At 35.1% G+C, this 19,223-nt stretch overlaps 1 protein-coding gene across 6 annotated transcripts in view; it reads right to left on the reverse strand.

The window, feature by feature from the left end:
* The window catches only part of RBM26 (RNA binding motif protein 26), a 50,705-nt gene continuing 31,482 nt past the window's right edge, over nt 1-19,223 (reverse strand). For 5 of the 6 annotated variants that reach the window (XM_057374582.1, XM_057374577.1, XM_057374579.1 and 2 more), the window contains exons 15-22: nt 18,644-18,772; nt 16,438-16,512; nt 15,617-15,787; nt 11,756-11,860; nt 9,077-9,286; nt 7,297-7,383; nt 3,975-4,088; nt 1-700 (exon numbers count right to left, since the gene is read on the reverse strand). In XM_057374582.1, coding sequence (XP_057230565.1) covers nt 611-700; nt 3,975-4,088; nt 7,297-7,383; nt 9,077-9,286; nt 11,756-11,860; nt 15,617-15,787; nt 16,438-16,512; nt 18,644-18,772 — 981 coding nt within the window. In that variant the 3' untranslated portion in view covers nt 1-610. The remainder of the gene's footprint in view (nt 701-3,974; nt 4,089-7,296; nt 7,384-9,076; nt 9,287-11,755; nt 11,861-15,616; nt 15,788-16,437; nt 16,513-18,643; nt 18,773-19,223) is intronic. The other variant, XM_057374583.1, reaches the window with a different exon arrangement.

The following is a 19,223-nucleotide window of genomic DNA, read 5'->3' on the forward strand; positions in this document are numbered from 1 at the left end:
TTTTTTTTTTAAGACCATTCCATTTCTTTATTTTTTAACATCTTAAAGTCATAAGGACTTATATGCAAAGCAGTCATACACTTTATCATTAAAACCCATAGGTAAAATACGTACACAAATCCAACAAAAGGCTAGTACATAGTAAAGCCTAAGCATACTACTATGCAATATTATGAATACATAACTTTAGAGACTTCGGTTTAGTACTGTTATCTATTCATTTCTGAAAACATTCACAAAGATTTTAAATGCAAATTTTCATTCCGTATCTGGAATAGAACAAAAATTATCTATGTTATAACAACTTTTGGTCATTTGTGTTTGACCAATTCAGTAAATTACAAAGAACCCAAAGAATTCTGTAACTTTCTGTAGAACTATGTAATAAAAACATTGCATATGTTCCTAGTATGATGTCTTTAGCAATCATTTACTGAAATGTAACTCAAAACATCAATCTCTCAAAATGTATAACCGACCAGCTGCTTTTTAATCTATATCTGAATCCAAATTCATCACAAAACCCCTTTTAATACAAAGATGCAGAAGTACATTAGGTAATACTAATGCAACACAGGTGCAGTTCTAGCATTGTCATTGATCAGTTGAATCATCTTCTCCAGGAACGAGATTCATTCTCCTCTTCCTCTTCATCATCATCTTGAAGCAGTGAGTCATCCACCAAAGATTCTTCCTGAAACTTCAAGAGAAAAAYGTGATATGGTTATATCAGAAAGTCTCTGGTAGCTGCACTTTAATAAAGTGTGAATAGGTAAACATTAATGTGTTCAAAAAAGTACACTGGACGTATCTGTCTTACATACACAAACGCAAATGAAACTCTGTTCTGTTCAACAGACTTCAAATGACCATGACACATGCACCTCATCCTTAAACAGCTCTTCTGATTCGTCAGCATATCACTCATGCCCAAGATGCTTTATCCCCAAACTTATACTGAAAACTTACGGGGTTTTGCACATTCATGGTATCAATGTCTGTTTTCATCCAAGAGCTTAATCTACCWGTCCCACAGTATGAAAAAGATTGAATCTGGGATTTTTTGATTTTGACAGCTTAATCAAGGCAGAAATAAAAATAAAAAAAAATGATGATTGAGGCAGGGAGAAAAGTATTTAGAGAAATTCAGACAAACTATATTACTGTATTTTCAATTCCTTTCTGTAACAACATAGTAACCTGACAGACTTCAAAGCCCTGGAATATAAGTTTCTTTAATTTCTATCTACATATAGACACAGGGGTGTATTTAAACTGTCCTATCTTGCAACTTTTTTATCAATCACACCTAACACAGTAAACTCTAAACCAGATATAAAAAGTACTAAAACACAAAATCTGTGGCAAAATCGTCCAGCTGTTAGAAGCAGCTGTGGTCTTTCTTGCTTGTTCTTTGTGTCTCAGGAATTGTAGGTTTTTTTGCTACAGTATTTCCAAATTCAGCAAGAGGTGTGAAGGTTGATTTGCAAAATCATGAAGTCTTCTGAGAGACARGAGGCTCTAGGCTGAAGAAAGCCTRGTACTAAGCCTTCTCTTTCCAGGAGGGTGTTGTACAAGAGGGAAAAACKACTATCTTCATTACTTTTGCATACAGAAAGCAGGGTTTCCAAAGGAGCTCTGCTGACACGTGACCTGCCACTGTATGCCTGCGTAGACTGACCCTGACTGAAACACAGAAGCCTTCTGAGGACTTAAGATTCTTTCCTGGTATCCCTTGATACTCACTGAACTAAAATACAACAGTCAAAGAGGAGGAGTCCTCCTGGGCAATGCACAGTGMAGAACTCTATAGAGTACAATGCTGCGTGGCAGTAGAGATGATCAAAGAGCCAGGCTTCCATACAGGGGAACAACTATAGGGAGAGAAAATAGCTGAGGGGAAGTATGACAGTATCCCTGCATATTAAGTATGTCAAAGAAAGTGAAAACAGAACATGCAGGTGGCAGATCCAACAGAACGATACTTGTTCTGAGTAGACATAATTGAACAGTAGCATTCCCTATTACAGCACATGATGTTATTCAGATTCCAAAGAAACCAGATAAATTCATACAATAAACACTTATCAAGGCCTTTCAACTACAAAAACACCACATCTCTGACTCAAGAGGTCCCTGAACTGCAAATCCCTGATGTTTAAATGCTTATCGACTTACACATTTTATACTCTTCCTAGGGATCAGTTGTTGACTCAGCAGAGTCAACTCTTTTGTTAGGCACCCAGGTGTAGAACATAAGGCACCTAGGAAGACCAGATGCTTTCACAATTAGCTGGCTACTCACCAGGGATTTTCTAAAATGCTCAAGTCTGAATGACTTTCTTCTTATTTTCATAAATAGACTAGGAACCCTGTTTCATTATTAAGAATCTCACTTAGCTGAATGATATACCTCCCTTTTTTTGAGGATTTTTTTTGGAGACATCAAGGTACTGAGTCAAGTCTTAAGACTATACCCTCTTCAGCATAGTACCCCTCAGCTGAACTAACATGGTAGTATAGACATGGAATAATGAAGAAAACCTTTTTCATGTGTTTACAATAGCTGCTATGAAAACAAAGTTAAGTAAGCAAGAAGACAAAACCAATGAACAGCTAAGGGGTTTGATCCAATTCAATTCCTAGGTATTTTCCATAGGAATAATTAGCTGAGRCAGTTAAAAGGCAGATCTCTCTGTAGTCCACCTACCAATGAATCTGTACTATCCTTCCTGTAGTACTCTGCTGAAATGTTTGCATATCCCTGCATGCCCGGCCTTCATTATACAGAAAGTCCCACTGAAGTGATTACTCAAGAAGACCTCTCAATAATGCAGACTCCTTTCATYAACAGATCCTGTTCATCATCCCAGGCAATACCTCCCTGAAGGAGATATGATAAAATACCTAAGGTGCTCTCCAGATTCTGCAATGTAGTCTTGTCCACTGGTGGCTCATGACCATCTAATAGTGCTTGAGGTTTGTGTACGTGAGGAAAGTAGCACTCAGTAAACTGGAACRCACAAATGTCTAATACAAATACACAGAGGCAGAGGTACCTGTCTTCAACTGCCACATAAAAARCAAATGAGCATTTTTGGAGACAGGAAGCCAACAGACAGTGGCTTTCTTCAGAAAAAAAACAGAAAGTGAACACCACCTAGTGTAAAAAAACTAACCAAATCTGGTTATATCAAAGCAAGCTTGTGAAGCTGCTTCTAATCATAGATCTGCCAAAATGCCAGGGGAAAAAGGTACAGACAAAATACTGTCATCGACTAAGTCAAGGTACACTTCCACTTCAGCTTTTCTATGCCAACCATATGGATACAGTTAACTGACAGTAAATAAATCAGGAAAAGGATTGCTTGCCTTTATCCCCAGGTGGCATTTATTTTTCTGAATCYACAAACATTGGTATTGTGACTGTAATGAGCTAGATTGCAACAAGACATATTACCCAACTATTTCTACATTAAACAGTAAGGGTTATTTGGACGAGGCTTTAGTATCTCTCATGTACCATGATGAAGACTAACACTCAGCAAGGGTATTTTAGATGTCTCAATGGAATCAGAAAATACTTCTGAATTATTCCCTCCCCTGTATCCTCCAAGCCATCTCTCTCTATAAAGAAAAATTACAGTTCGAAATATGATCCAAAAGTGGATGGCACAAACCCACGTTTTGGACAAAATCCTCAATCTCTCTCATGCAAATTCAAACCCATGTCTTCCATTTTCTAAGTCCATCTTCTGGAGTTCTTTGTTGAARTATTTCTGAATGGAAAAGTAAAGTATCTAGACTTTCAACACCCTAAGCCCCAAGAAATASAGACAAATCTACTTTGTGATATAAAAATATGAGTTAGTTAAAAAAATACRAGTATGAATGATGATTTTCTTTGTGAAAAAGCTAATTATTTAATCTTAAAAACAGAAAAAAATAAAATAAAAAATAAAGAACAAGCTTACTTCCTCTTCATCAGGTTCAGCTTCTTCTGTTTCAACAGCTGACATACTAGCAACAGGCTTGTTCCATGCCAACTTTAACTCTTGTCCCTTGAAACGAGATCCATGAATTGCAGCCTAAAACAAGTTAAAACACCTTAGTTACATGTGACTTTACAAAAGAAAGTCTAACCTGTAATATGTTCAAACCAAATTACTGTTATTAGGTTAAAAGAAACAACTTCATTTACTGCACACAGAATTCATACATCCTTTGAAGAAAATGATGAAAATATAATTCAGAAGAAAATATGCTTGGAAGACCATAAACCATTTGGTGATATGGGTAACATAATGAACCAACACCTTCCTCTTTTTTAATATTATTTTGCTGGGTTCCTGATCTTTCAAGGACAGACACATAACTGTTAACGCATAACTTACTGAAAGAAGTAAGACATACCACAAATACTTCAATATATTTTGTAAAAAACCAAAAACAAAACAACTAAAAAAAAMCCTGCTTTGTGATTACAATTTAATCTACTGGAAAATGTTCCACTTCCTGTAAAGCTGTTGTAATTGAAATGYAAAAATTTTTAACTTATGGGATATTCATGTCTTTCTAAGTACCAGCTGCATTAAGTGGCTGCTTTGGAAATAGTATGTTCAAATTAAAGTAACATGAATGAGCATAAATCAGCGTTAGCAACATTCCGAAATAACCGTCATGGTCACAAAAGATTTATAGTACAATCTGAAAGTACAGCATAATGTGAAATGTAGAAACAATTACATGTTCAATGACATCTGAACATGAATTGTGTGATATTAAAGTCCCCAGGTATAAATTTTAAATCTGTACATATAAATTTATGATAAATTTAAAAGATTCTATGCTTATTAAAATGCAGCTCAGGAGCTTTTTGTCCATGGTCTCATCACAATGTCACACAACTAGAATTTTTAAAAGTACTTATATGTGACATTTAGGTCCAGAAATAACTTGTAATCTTTGGAAGAAATTACTACTACATAAAAATGCAACATTTTACAATAGGGAACCTTCCTCTTCCTTCCMGGCTAGAACATATATGGTCATAAAGCCTAGGCCTATTTTCATTTAAGAATGTAAAATATTAGCTGCATTTACTTGACAATTTGCCTCAGTAGAGTTTTTAATGATTGCCTTYTACAACTTCTCAAATTGCCAGCCTTCAAGCCTGTTTTAGTTGTAAACACAGGCATGCAATGGAAATATTTTTAATATGTAAGAGTATCTTGGAGAAAGTACAAATTTTCCTAGATTTGATTGAAGTTTTCATATAATTTTCACTTAAAAATGAAGGTGAAATTAGACACAAAGTCGTTTGACAAYTGAAAATTTTAATGCTCACTAGAACACTGACATCTCAAACCATGATCATCAATCCTGATCCATCTAAAGTACCACCAATGTCTGAAGCATATTCTGAACTTTATCTTGAGAACTCCACCTATTCTTCTTGAGAGTGATTGAGGAAAAACATACTTTTTAAATGTGCTGAAGTGCATTCACCAAAAAAAATCAAAAGAAAAAAAATAAAAGAGAGACTTACATAATGCTGACTTGAACCTTTCCACCAAACACATATCCTTTCTCCCCCCACCCACATCTTTTTCTGTGCTACTTTCCTTTTCAGTGCTTCTTCTTCTTGTCTCTGTACTCCTATGTTCGGTTCAAAATACTACCATTCCCTGCTTTTTAGATATAGAAATTTAGTAAAAGCAGTGAAGATGTTCCACGCCAATTTTTAGGCAAAACATGTTCTAAATACGTTATAATACGTATTTTGCTGGTAAAGAAGCATCTGTAGCCACATACCAAAAAGATCTTTGCAGGGAATCATACTCCATCTGGGAAAACAAAGACTTTGGATGGTCCATAAAATCAGATTATTGCTWTAGGTGACCTGATTTTCTTTTCAGGGAAGTTTCTCTCTAGATTTGAAAGTATTTCTTATGCAAACTACATGGCGAAGAATATGATGCAGCAAAAAAAAGTACCCAATACCAGGAAGAACCGAAACTCAAATCCTAACTTTAATTCATTTGTGAATATACTAATTACAACAGCTTTTATCTTCAAATAGAACCTTTGTTCACTGTTGAACTGTGTTCCTTCAATACAGCTGTACAATCCTGTCTGTCCSTATCAGTTAGTATACACCATGTACCATTAATTGTACCTCCTTTTTTACAGAATAAATACCATCTCCATACAGTTAATGCTCATCACTGCTATAGCTAAGCTTTTCACAAATAAAACAGAAATCTGTGTTTTTGTAAAACATCTCTGGCACATGGATCAAACTGTACCTCAAAATATCTAACCTAAATGATACTCTAAGTGTTCAAAATTATTGTCCCCAGTGGCTTAATCTGCTTGTCAATAGGAGTTATTTCTGTCAATCAGGTCACTAATGTCTCATGATGAAAAAGAGAACAGTCTGACCAGGTTTGAAAACTGTGTTCAGGTAAACTCTACAAGATAATATTTGTGCAAAATATAAACATAAAATGAAATCTTCCTGTACCACCATACTGCAAATGTGAATCCACTCTTTCTGGAGTCCCTACTGAGTAGGAGTCCCTACTAATTCAGGAATATTCCCTCCCAAAAGTGATGTAAGGATTTTAAAGAAAATAAAATCATTTGCACAACAACTGTGTCGATTATTTTGTTCAGGATCACATAATGCCTATACCATGGACCAAATAACRCAGGAGTCTGGCTGAGCCAAATGTATTAAGTCCGAATGATCTGTAGGTAATGATACTGATTTATAGTGTAATCAGTTCTAGATTTTAGTTTCTAAAAGTTACTTCTGCAATTCTGTATTTCTGCCATTTCCTAAATGTAAAAAAATTGGCTAAAAAGGGGAAAAAAAATCAGATCGAATGCCATTTACACTCCCATAGGTTTTCAGACAGAGGYAAACCAAATCGATCCCAAAGTAAATACAGATATTTACTCTGCAGGATGTCAGTGAAATTTCAGGAAGACTGTGAGGGTACCAAGGCTGCAGGTGAAAAAACCTAGCAATTAAATGAAGATAAACCAAGACATCTAACTATAAATTATTTAGCATTTCTCCTAATTTCCCTCTTACATCCTGCACTTTACAGTAAACTTCTTAATTTCYTAAGTATTTCAGTACTACACAGTTCTGATATTTTTGCTTAAGCTTTTGTGTCAATAGTTTTAAAATAGATAGCAATATTACATTTAATCAAACACAGAAGAGTAACATAACCAGAAAGGAATTGAATGCTGCAGTGTATTTTCAAGAAGGACTATACTCACAGCTTCAGCTTCTGCTCTTGTTTTGAAAGTAATCACTGCATGAAGAGAAGAGTCATCTATCTGGCAATCTTCAATTTCACCATATTGCTTTTAATAAATAAAAAAAAGTAGTTTAGTAAAATATTTCCCCACCTCTAAAAATGCAGTCCTGAATAAAAAAAATCCCTAAAAAAAATAGAAAATTAGAACAGAGTATATTTCAAGTCTTAATGCCCGTCTTTGCCTTAGCCAAGAATACAGTTACTTGTACTTGCATTTCCAATACWACAAAGTGCTTTTGTTTCTGGATTTCGCAATTCCTACAGATATGAGGTAAAACTATGATAGGAAGAGGTTATTCTGCTTCAGTATTTCTCTTTTAATTAGAAAGAAAGGATCTTGAGATGATTGTACTAGCCTATTATGAAACCCTTCCACAAAAATATTTTTTAGAGTCAGCAACTGTAGAAAAAGTCTCAAAATTTAACTGTACTTAAGCATCTTAATAATATGACCCATCCATTCCAGTAATGGCTGCAATGGTTTTACTACCTTTGATGCTGCCATCACTGTAAACTGCAAAGACCAACCAAAAAACCCATCTGTGCAAGTGGGACAGCACTGCTGATGTGCACAGAGCTGTGATATCATATCACAGAAACAGAATTACAGCTCAGAGTATTTCCAATGGAATTGGGAGCAAGTTTAAAACAGCGAAATGGCAACCTGCAAAAATAAGTAATTCTTTTTTTTTCTCAGTGTTATCCTAACAATACTGTAAATGGAATTGTATTTGTTAATGTTACTAGGTTTCTTTTTGATTAATATTTTTGAAAAGCTTCTTTTGCATGACTGCCTGACAGGAAATATTAAGTACACTGAGTGGAGTASAATTTACTGCACTTCTCCCTTCACAGAGAACCACCCCCATAAATATTGGGGAAAAACCTTTAAACAAACAAGGGGGAGGGCACAGATGGAGATTCACATGATTTGTGCCACAAGATAGTCTTTCGCATTCATTCCACAAAGAAAAAAATTTGCTTTTATGATACTTTTTTTTTAAAATAGTGGATAACAGTTTTTATAAATTTGTTGGTTTTTCACTGTATTATATTTGCAACTCTTTTTCTTAAATGGAGGATAAGGGTTTTTATAAATTTATGTTGGTTTTTCACTGTATTGCACTTGCAATGAAAAAATTTACTAAAAATTATATATGTCAATTTATCATTTTTTAGACAGAAAACAGAAAAAAAAGCTCTGACTTCTTAAGCTTAAAGACATGATAAGACAGCAATATTTGGAATTCCTTTTCAAGAGCTGCATATTATTGCACAATTTTCATCTCTTAAATTCAGAAAGATGGGCAAAAGCACTGAAAATGTTCCAAGATAATTTTCATTAAGCACTTGTTAGATACTTCAACAAAGACCTCAGGTACGGAAAGTTTGGCAGTGAATCAATCCTTTTTCTCACCACCCCTTCATTTTTTTTATCCTTTTGTACCTAAAAATTTGTAAAAATTCCATGTATATCCTGAGCAAATAAATATTACAAGTTGATTTTTCTTTCTTTTYAACAAAAATACCCACCCTTGTAAGTGCTATGCGATTAAAACTATAACTAGCTGAAACAACAGCAATTTTCCTGTTTTACCTTTTCCTATTGCATCCTCTGCATCTCATGCTAAATATTTATTCCTACATAGTATTTCCAGATGCAGTGAATCAAGAGAAAGCAAGTCATTGAAGAGAAGAATGTTATCCAAAGGAAAAAAAACGGTGAAATTGTAGCATACCGCAAAATGAGGCAGGAGATCTTCTCTGTCGCTTTCGGTAAAYGCAGAGATTTCCAATGCCCTGGGCCGATGATCCACCACTGCATGCACAGGAACTCCTCTGCCTCTACCCCGGCCTCGTATTCCTCTACCTCTGCTACGCGATGCACCCCGACCTCTCGCATGAACCCCTCTACCACGAACTGMAGAAAGAATCCCTCGCTTGGCAGCCTAAGATGTTTATACATAACATATTGACAGATTAAAATTCACAATATACATATGTATATGTAGATAGAATTAAAAAACACATATTCTGATGTTTCCTAAAAACACATCCCCAAGAAAGTCAAAGAAAGAGCAGCTTGCAGGTCTTAAAATAACAAAAGGTGAACACTTAAATAACATTCAAAAGCTAATTAACTAAAAGTTAGTTATTACCAGACCAATAATAAGATAGAAATAAGGAACAAGAGCCAGATATCAAAAGAGCCCTTGTCTGCAAACATTAGTTCCTCAGAGGAAAAAGGAACTGCAGTACAATTGAAATTTCATTATCAGCATTTCTTGATATGGTGTCTATCTACTTAATTTGTCTACTTTATCAGTTTGTCTCTGAAGTTCAGGCAAGACTTTTATTCTTACCAGATTTAATGCAGCATAAGAGCTTTAGGCCACAGAATTGAGRGATGCGAAACAAAGGCTTCTAAGGGGCACCTCCAAAGACAAAATATTTGCTGAACACTTTGCTCTAGATACTCAGTAATATCCATTCCCACAGCACCTCTGTAYCCCTTCTAAAGAACTGGCATAAACCCATCAAGAACAATCGAAAGGCTGGTGACAGTGACAGTCATTTAAAAAATAATTTTCAKAAGTTACTCTAATTTCAAAAGACCACTGTCAAGTATCTAATTTCATTGTTTATAACAAGAAAAAATCTTTTCAAACCCAAACAGATCTGCTATATTAATCATTGTTAAATGAAATCACCATGTTTTTAATAAATCCTACAGTGTTTACAACTCAAGCAGTGATGGCACTACTTTAATGCACGTCAGTGACACSACTCATGAGGAGATCAATCTCTTCTGGCTTTATTCATTAAATTATTCAGATAATTTCACAATAGTATTCTGTTTGCTTTTTATTTTTTTATAAACAGAATCCTGAGGAGCTGGTTTTTTTGGGGTTTTTTTTTAGTTTCATTCTTTGTTGGGGTTTTTTAAAACATTTTAAAAAGTTTAAATTAATAATTTGGGGCATGCTGACTCAACAAACAAGTGGTAAACTATTTGGATTTTCTTTCAGTAAAGTCAAGGTCACCTRGAACAGAAAAACAGGTTATGAGTTGAAGAAGCAACACATAAAATATTGTGGGAGTCAAAATCACAAGCACAGTGTGTGAATGTAAGTTTTTCAAAGAATTTTCAAGAATACTGAAGAATCAAACAGCAAGGGGAAAAAAAACATATTCCTCCTGTAATTTGTATAAAGGATGTATTTCATGCTGTTCCCTGAAACATGTAAGTGTGCATCACTTATGATCCTGTTTTACTCCATCTACTTCTGTTTGTATTTGTTAAAGGCTTCAGAAAATTCRCTTAAATATAACTGTCCTGAAAGAGCTTTTTTTTCCCTACTTAAAATATAAACAGATCTAGCACACTCAACTACTATGTAACTTTATCTTGAATGTCCACATATTTTTCTATTTGTATTTAACATGTCATTCAATCCACATATTTTCTGAAATGGAATTTACAAATAAGCATTCAGTACTCGTAAAGTATTACCATCAGAAAACATTGTTAACATAAGCTTTTGTGCCAACTCTATTCAATTGGCTTGGTTAATTATCAAAACTATTTTTGCAATTACCAAAGCYGCATAACAACTTAACTTTAAAGTAAGATTTTAATGCAACTTCACCACATGTATGTGCACTATATTCATATGCATTTATATATAAGAAATGCCCGAACTTCATTAAGACAAGAGGGATTTAAGCGACACAGCAGCCCTGCTTAACAGTAAAAAGAGATAAGATTATAAGGTGATTCAAGTAGATATCACACAATCATACAGGCAAGAAAGTAAAATATAACACAGAGTAACACCCACAGCATTCATTTCTCAGAATTAGACATAGATACGAAGAATTTCACACAACCATCTCAATTTTTTTTAAAAGCAAGTACTTGAAAAAAGACTGTATTTCTATACATTGAATACTTCTTGAAACACTGCATTTGCTTTTGTCAAGTTCTCCTCTTGAAACCAATGCTGTAATTGCATTACTTTTGGCACCTCAGGCTTTTTGATTAATCTTATTAAGAGGATACTAACACTTAAGAATAAAAGATCAGGCAGTGTTTTTTAACTCTTCTGTGTCAAACACAAAATTACCTACAGGCAACAATTTAAAAACACTTCTGGTTCTCAAGAAAGCATTACTACCACAAATCTATAAAATATCAAATCTTCTACACATTTATAGAACTCAAACAGATTAGTAATCACAATTAAAGTCAACACTATTTCTGAATTTCAGTGAAGTAGAGAATGTGATGACTCCATCTACACACTTAATACTACACTCAGGAGAAAAACAGCTTATGATACAATACACAAGCTACTAAACATAAATAAAAATATTTGATTAAAAGTTAATTGCTGTAAAAGAAGAGACAAACATACTTCCAGCTGTAGTTCTGTATATTTCCGTCTTAATTCAGTAACTTCCTCCCCAGCTTGCATCTTCTTGTATAAATCCAGTTCAGTATCTAGTAACTCTTTCTGCATCTAAGGAAATGTTATGGTACATTATKAGTTCCACAATTCACATTCTCTACTAAGGAAACAATTGGTTACTAAAAAGCTGAAACTTTGCAGGTATAATGCTTATTACACTGGGTTTCCACCTTCAAAAACAATCCAAGCACAAGTTAGGAGCCCTCATGGCAAGGTAAAACTTCTATTTAATAGTTATGCTTCTGAGCTTTGTGATGTGAAACCTTTTAGACCACCAAATAAAACCAAAACCAATGGATTTTTTTTCTAAACTAAAGATACATACAATAAAAATATAAAATTATATGGTAATGATGATGAGATAAAAGGAATTCTAAATAAACAAAAAAAAGGCACTACAACTATGAGAGAATACAAAATCTATAATCAGTACTGAGAAAAAGCACTTGTTTATTTCAATGTCATAATGCAAAAGCACAAATGGTAGTTCTGWTCAGACCACAGAGGAAAAAACACAGGAAGTAACAAGACCTTTGCTAATAAAGGATTGGTCTCAGATGCATCCAAAGTTACCTTGCAGGACATTAAAAAACTTGTTGATGTTCAGAAAACATATATGAAACTGACAGGTACCTCTGAACTCCAAATAAGACATGTTCACTGCAACCACCAAGGTGCAGGGGAAGATTTATGTGACCATGAAAATTTAATCTGAAGTTCTAATCCAAGTGAAACTTTGGTGTTTTTTTAATGGAAGAAGCAGCATCGAAACATTCCAGTGGCATCACAAATGAAGGCTAAAACAATAGAGGACTGTGAAACAATTTACGTTTATACCCATTGATTCAAAACAACAGCATGGAATGTTTGCAAAGGCTGGATGTCAAGAAATGCAGGTATCACAGTTGTGACAGATGGAAACCACRTAACACCACTGATAAAGAAAGGTGGTTTTGTTCCTTTGTTTTTTTCTAGAAGCTTTAAAAGGAAAAAAGCTGGATTATTCAACTGGTAACTTCAACCTCAAGCCCACCCAGCTCCATTTTCCAATAATCTACAGTAACCACAGGAAAAAAAAACATTCTCTCCTGCATAACAGTCTTCCAGATTTTCAAAATTGGAACCCGTCTTTCTCTCAAATCCCACTGTGTTGCAATACATCAATGACATGACAAAAGAAGTGCTTCTGAAGTTTAATAATGACCAGCAGTTAGAACTCACAGAGCAGCCAGTGACACTGATGTAATAAATACTTTTGAAGTTTATTATCGGTGGTCTTAATGAAGACTTCTCTTTTATAGAGCCAGGTCTGAAAAAGAAAATACCTCCTTCAAGACACACAAAGAGACAGCAAAGTTTTCTCACTTAAGGGGGAAGAGCCTTCTGTAATCTGAGTGAACTGGAAGAAGCAAAAAGAGGGGAAGATCACAGAGGCACAGTCACATGGGCCTCATCTTCCATATCTTCAGGGTCTTCTTCAGAGCAGTCCAAGTTTTAAACACTTAAAAAATGCAAGAGAACTAAGATCAAAGTCTTTTGAAAAATTGTCAAAATTGTAAATTTTAACCAAAGGATCTGTAAAATTCTCACTTTCACAAAGACAGATGGGCTGATTGTTTTTGCTACTTCAAATGTTAACAAAACTGAACACAGATAATGGATACTTTGTCCACTATCAAGTGGGTTTGCTTAAAGTTTTTCTTCTTTTTCCATATCACAAAGGAAATGGAAAAGCAGCTCAAAAACATCATTTCTTAGTATTAGTATATTGTGACACTTTTTCTTAGTAAAAACAACTGTCACATAAGGAAGTGGTGGACCACCTTACCAAGCAAAGCATGATGTAGGCAGAAGAGATCTCCAGAYAAACAAAACTAGGTTGAAGAAGAACAACCTCAAGCACAAACCTACCAATGCATACAAATGAGGGAAGGTGTACAGAACAGCATYGCAGGAGCAAGATCTTCTCTTCTGGGAAATCAGTGCCTTTGTGAAGAGCCTATATAGTAATATACAAAATGTGTGAAACAAAGAGAAGGCRCTGGATGTCTGTGTGCAGTTACAGGACTACAATCTCCCTGGGACTACAGACACATCACAGAAAAATGGACATGAATGGAGAGGTAAATTGGACAGAGAGTCTCTTAAGGAAAGATGAGCCAGGCTGGCAAGGAGTAGGAGTTGCTCTTCATTAGAGAGTGCAGTATGAACACACAGAGCTCTGCCTGGGCACAGATCATAAGCCAGCTGGAAGTTTTTGAGTCAGGACTAAGATGGCAGACCTATGCAGGTGATATTGCAGATACTATCCAGTCATGTAAAAGTAGATGAGGCCTTCTTCAGACAACTGGAGAAAGCCTCCTGTTTGAAGACCTCGGGTCTGGGTACCTGCTGGGAAGGCAGGATGAATTTCATGAATTGCATCCTCCAAGTTCCAGAGTGTGCAGGAAATAAAGCTGGCAGGATGCTTGACCGGATGAAAAAGATGATTCCAACAAAACTTAAATCCAAAACCAAACTCTACAGGAGGCGGAATATGAAAGGAACACAGTGAAATGGTGTGAACATGCAAGTACAGGTTTGGAAAGCTGAAGCCTACCAAGAGTTGAATCTGGCAAGGGGTGGGGTCAGACACAAGAAGGGCTTCAACACATCAATCAGCAGCAAGAGGAACASTATGCTGTGAGAAATGTGGTCTGAGTACTGAACATTATAGAGGACCTGGCAACAAAGGATGTGAGAACAGTGGAGGTACTCAATACCTCCTACTCTTCAGTCTTTACTGGAAAGACCTGCCTTCAACAATCCCATATCCTGAGACCAGAAAAGCCTGAAGCAAGAATCACAGAATYGTAAAATCCAACCGTCAACCCAGTACTACCACTGTACCCCTAAAGGACTAAACCTATCCAGCACCTGATCCCTATTGAACACCTTAYACACCACAGAGATGGTGACTCCACCACCTCTCTCAGCAACCTATYCCATTGCCTGACCACCCCAACAATCTATGCCCATTTTCAGGATAAATACATGATGCTTCAGCTTTTTCATGACAAAGTATGTAAGAAGCTATAATTGAGTACATAGAAGTAATTTCAGTATTCTTTCTGGTATTTCTTTTCAAGGCTATGACCTATTCAGGAGCAATTATTTCTATAAAAAACAAAATGCTGCATTTTAAAAAGGTAATATAATAGCACCTTTAGGCAGTTGGGTAACTGGTAACAGCCATATATCAACAAGAATTATAGCAGAGGAAAAAACTCTTCTCATAGATAAAACCCAAATACAGGCACCTAGATCAAAGCAAAGCTGACTAGTATAATCTTCAATCTTAAAAGGTTTATACATAGACAAATTTCAATGACATAAAAAATCCCAGGAAATTATGTGTCAGTACAGTTTGTTTTGTGYATCAAACCTGACCAGAAGGTATTTGTGCTGCCTAACTATCTTTTTGCATAATAAATACTATTTTCATAACTTCTATTAAAAACTTAAGAAAGCAATAGACTATACACAAAGCATTGGACTAAGTAAAAGAAAGAATCATAAGACTTTTGATTTGGATTTTTTGGATATTCCAAATGATGCAGTATCTATGCAACAGCAGATACAGCTTCTAGATAACAGCATGGTTTCATTAACTATGTTCTTTTGAAAAGGAGGTAAAACCAGTCTCACTCCAAAGAGGACTTCAAAATTAAACCAGTTAGGGTTTTCAATACTGCTGATGCRTATTTTTATTCTTCTGAAACAAATATGTGAATTCGTGTATTAAAAAGCTGATCAAAAMTTGAATACCTGAGTTTTAGTTTTCATGCTTTTTAAAGGAGTCCCTCCTGCTGGTGATACACCTTTTAATTCATCCTTTAACTTGGTAATGCTATTAGTCAAAATTTCCAATGTTTTCATGATTTCTGCTTTGTCTTCTGACTTCATGGCTTTATTCTTCTCCAGCTTTGAAATGAGCATCTGTCCAATTGAGAAAAAAAAAAGTCTTTTTACTCAGCAACTACTATTACAGTTCTGTTTTCCAGTGGTTGTTGTAATTAATGGAGAAACCAAATGCTACATTTCTTTTGCTGCAACCAACAAATCAGCACATAGGACTTCAACAACTTGTATTAAATCAAAATTCTTGCCTGAATCTTGCCTGATTTGTTTCCTAATGAGCATCCATTTCATTTTGACAGATTTGCTCAASACACTTGAATTATTTCAAAATTTTATTCAACTTAAATGACGTTTTGGTGTTYTTCCCTCTTCCTAAGGCTAAGTGCAGCTGTGCTTAATTTTCTACATCGTTCTCTCCTGCTCTTGTCGAACAGAACTCAGGCTTTCCCTTCCCCTCAGCATATGCATGTTGCTCCCAAATTAGGCAATATCAATTAAAATTGGACCTAAATAGTATAAGCTTGTAGGTATTTTTTTTTAACTGAACAGGACAATTTAGATTAGAACTATAAAATAATTATATTAAAATAATGGGATAATGTCATTCTAAGAGAGTGATTATTTTATAGGCCATTTTTTTTGTTCATGCTTATAAATTCCAAAAGATTTTACAGTAAACTGAGACTTTATAACTGAATTGAWGACTGTCTTTAATGCTAATATTTTACCTTCTGTGTTTCAATGTGCTTCTCCAAAATTTCTTGCTTCTTTTTCCTCACATCTTGTTGAAGTCGCAATGCTTCCTAGAAGCATAAAAAGATTACAGAAAGTTTCTAGACTTTGAAATACAGTGCCAGAATAATGTACTATACCTGGCAACTACACAGGAGTAACTTACAGTAACAGGGATATCTTAGCAACAGAAAGGCAAGGTATTAATATTTCCAACTATGCTTTGGAAAACAATGCATCATCAAATTAAAGATCTAATTAATCTTTTCAGCTGGGAAGACTTTTTTACTGTTTACGTACAAAATGACACCTTACACAATTCCACTGAAAGCTGAAAGGCAACATATTACACTACCTCAAGAGGTACAGCATGCAAGAGTTAAATGTGCAAGCACACTTGCCTTGAAAGCAACCACAAATCAAGTCCATCAATTAAAGCACAGTCTCCAGAACTGTTACAAGTAAACAGAAAATACATTCTATCTTCTAAACTTCAAGCATCACCCAAAGAAAAGCACCTCTTGTGTCTGAGCGCTCCAACTGGGAAGCAAGACGCACGACTACTCCATCTGCCAACAACAGAACCTTGACAGGCAATGGGCAAATCAAAAAGAACTGAAACTGATCAATAAGTGACAATATTGACTCTGAATGGGAAGCAGGAGATGCCACCCCTGCTGTGCTCAGCGCCTACTAATGCTGCTTGTGAGAAAGCAGTTGCTTCTTGCTCTCAAATACAGAGTGTAGAAGTCTTAGACAGCAGGAAACAACATTAAGAGCTTTGATATCAACATATTTAATGGAATAGTACAGGAGAGGCAGAAGATGCTCAAAAGGGATCAGATTGGAAGTGGAATATCTTATACAAAGACTGTAAATCCACATCAGCCATAGAAAAAGAAATGGYAGTCAAGTTTCTGTATGTCTTCCCAAATACCAACAGATTCTGCTGGATGAAATGTTAGTTTTTCAATACAATGWGCRATTGTTTTTCTGATGGGAAAGGGAAGGTAAGATAAGGGGATGAATGCGAAAAAAAGCTAGGGAGACAGGAGGAAAAGAAGGGAGTGAGTCCCACAAAATCATGTTTTTCCACAAGTACCAGTATATTGTAACAGAAATATCCGAAGGCAGGAAGGAGCACAAGATCACATGAAAAAAGAGCCAATCACTTAAGTGTATCTTCAGCGTCTTCTCTCAAAAAAACCTCTTCAGCTGCTATGATGATTCACCAATTTTATTACAAGTTTTTTGCCATTTCACAGGCATTTAGCATCTTAAATTGAAAGCTCTAATTCTAAAAGTCATGTGTTAGGGGACAAATACAAAATGAAATTCCAAAATTAGAACTTCTGTCTTTAAAGTCTGGACCAATGGCTAAACTCAAATGGAGCAACAAACTGCTAGTTCAAATTACATTAGACGTAAATTACAAAAATTTACCAATATTTGACCAAAATCTTTGGTTTAACAATTATGATTTCAACAGTTAAGTTTGGACCTAACTTGGTATTGTATTCGTAATTTGTAGTTAAAAAACAGTAAGACAAACAATGTCCAATATTTAGTTTTTCTAAATTATAAGAATAAACCTGAAAAAGGAGCTTTGCTGGGCTCTCTTGAAAATTCTAAGCAAGCTAAACTACAACTTTAAGTGACCTATGAAGGCAAAATAAATTTCTGGTGCATTTTCTTTCTAACATAAATGAAAAAGGGAAAGCCTAACCCTAGGCAAAAATAAAAATGGGTGCAGAAGAACTACAGCTTGGAAACAACAAAACACAGAGTGATAAAATTCTTAGTTCTCTCAAAGAAACAATTTTGGTCACAAGTACAAAATACACTGAAAATAGAGCCCAGTTGCGGAAACGTTTAAGAAAGAAGAACAGTGACTATACTATACTCCCTTTCACTCACAAAAGACAATTCATACCTCAACGTGTAGATTCTGATTCCAGGAAAAAGTGTTTCACATTTTGAATTTCTACAGTTTTAAACCTGCTTACACTGCCTGAACATACACTGAAAAATAACAAAACAATGCTGAATTTTCTTGTAATATGTGGGGGAAAAAAAACATTATAGTGAATTTAATCTTGCAACAGGTTTCATCCATGTTGAGATGAATATACATCGTGCTCTAGCTCTAGGTCACAGATTCCCAACCTAGGTCCATTTTATAAAGAAGCATATTTAATTTACCTGTTTTTTCTTCTGTGCTTCATTAGAGTCTAGCACGGAAGTGGAAACAACAGGCAAAGATTTCTGTGCTGCCTTCAAAGCAGCAGGGTTGTACACAGTTTTTGTCAAGCCAGTAGAAGTAGATAAAACCTATAGGAGGAAATCATTTTATTTTTTTGCCAGTGAATTTCAATCTTTTAAAAAACCCGCATGAGTGCTTAAAAATATATAATTTCTTTTGTCTCCTTTGATGATACGGAATATAAAAATTTGGTGTAGCAATTATATTTGGAGTTGTTGAAGTTAAACAAATTCCAAAGAGGTAGCACCACATCAGGTATGTAAGCTATAAACATCAGGTTATAAATCCTCTCCACTGAGATCTCGTATGTACTTCCCAGTTTCAAATAAATAAATATTTATGCATTTGAGCATAACTAAGTAAACAGAAGACTGAGAWTTTTGCAAGAATAACTGTTGTTTTTTCTTTTGTGTTTTGAAGTCTAAAATAGAGTATTTCATAGCTGCATGAATTTTACAGGCAAAAGTTCAACATAATTTTAGAGACTAAGGTTCAAAGTAGAGACAACAGTTTCTTTCC

This window comes from Malurus melanocephalus, unplaced genomic scaffold, assembly GCF_030028575.1.
Source record: "Malurus melanocephalus ecotype Western Australia unplaced genomic scaffold, MMel_1.1 scaffold_229, whole genome shotgun sequence".
Classification (NCBI taxonomy): domain Eukaryota; kingdom Metazoa; phylum Chordata; class Aves; order Passeriformes; family Maluridae; genus Malurus; species Malurus melanocephalus.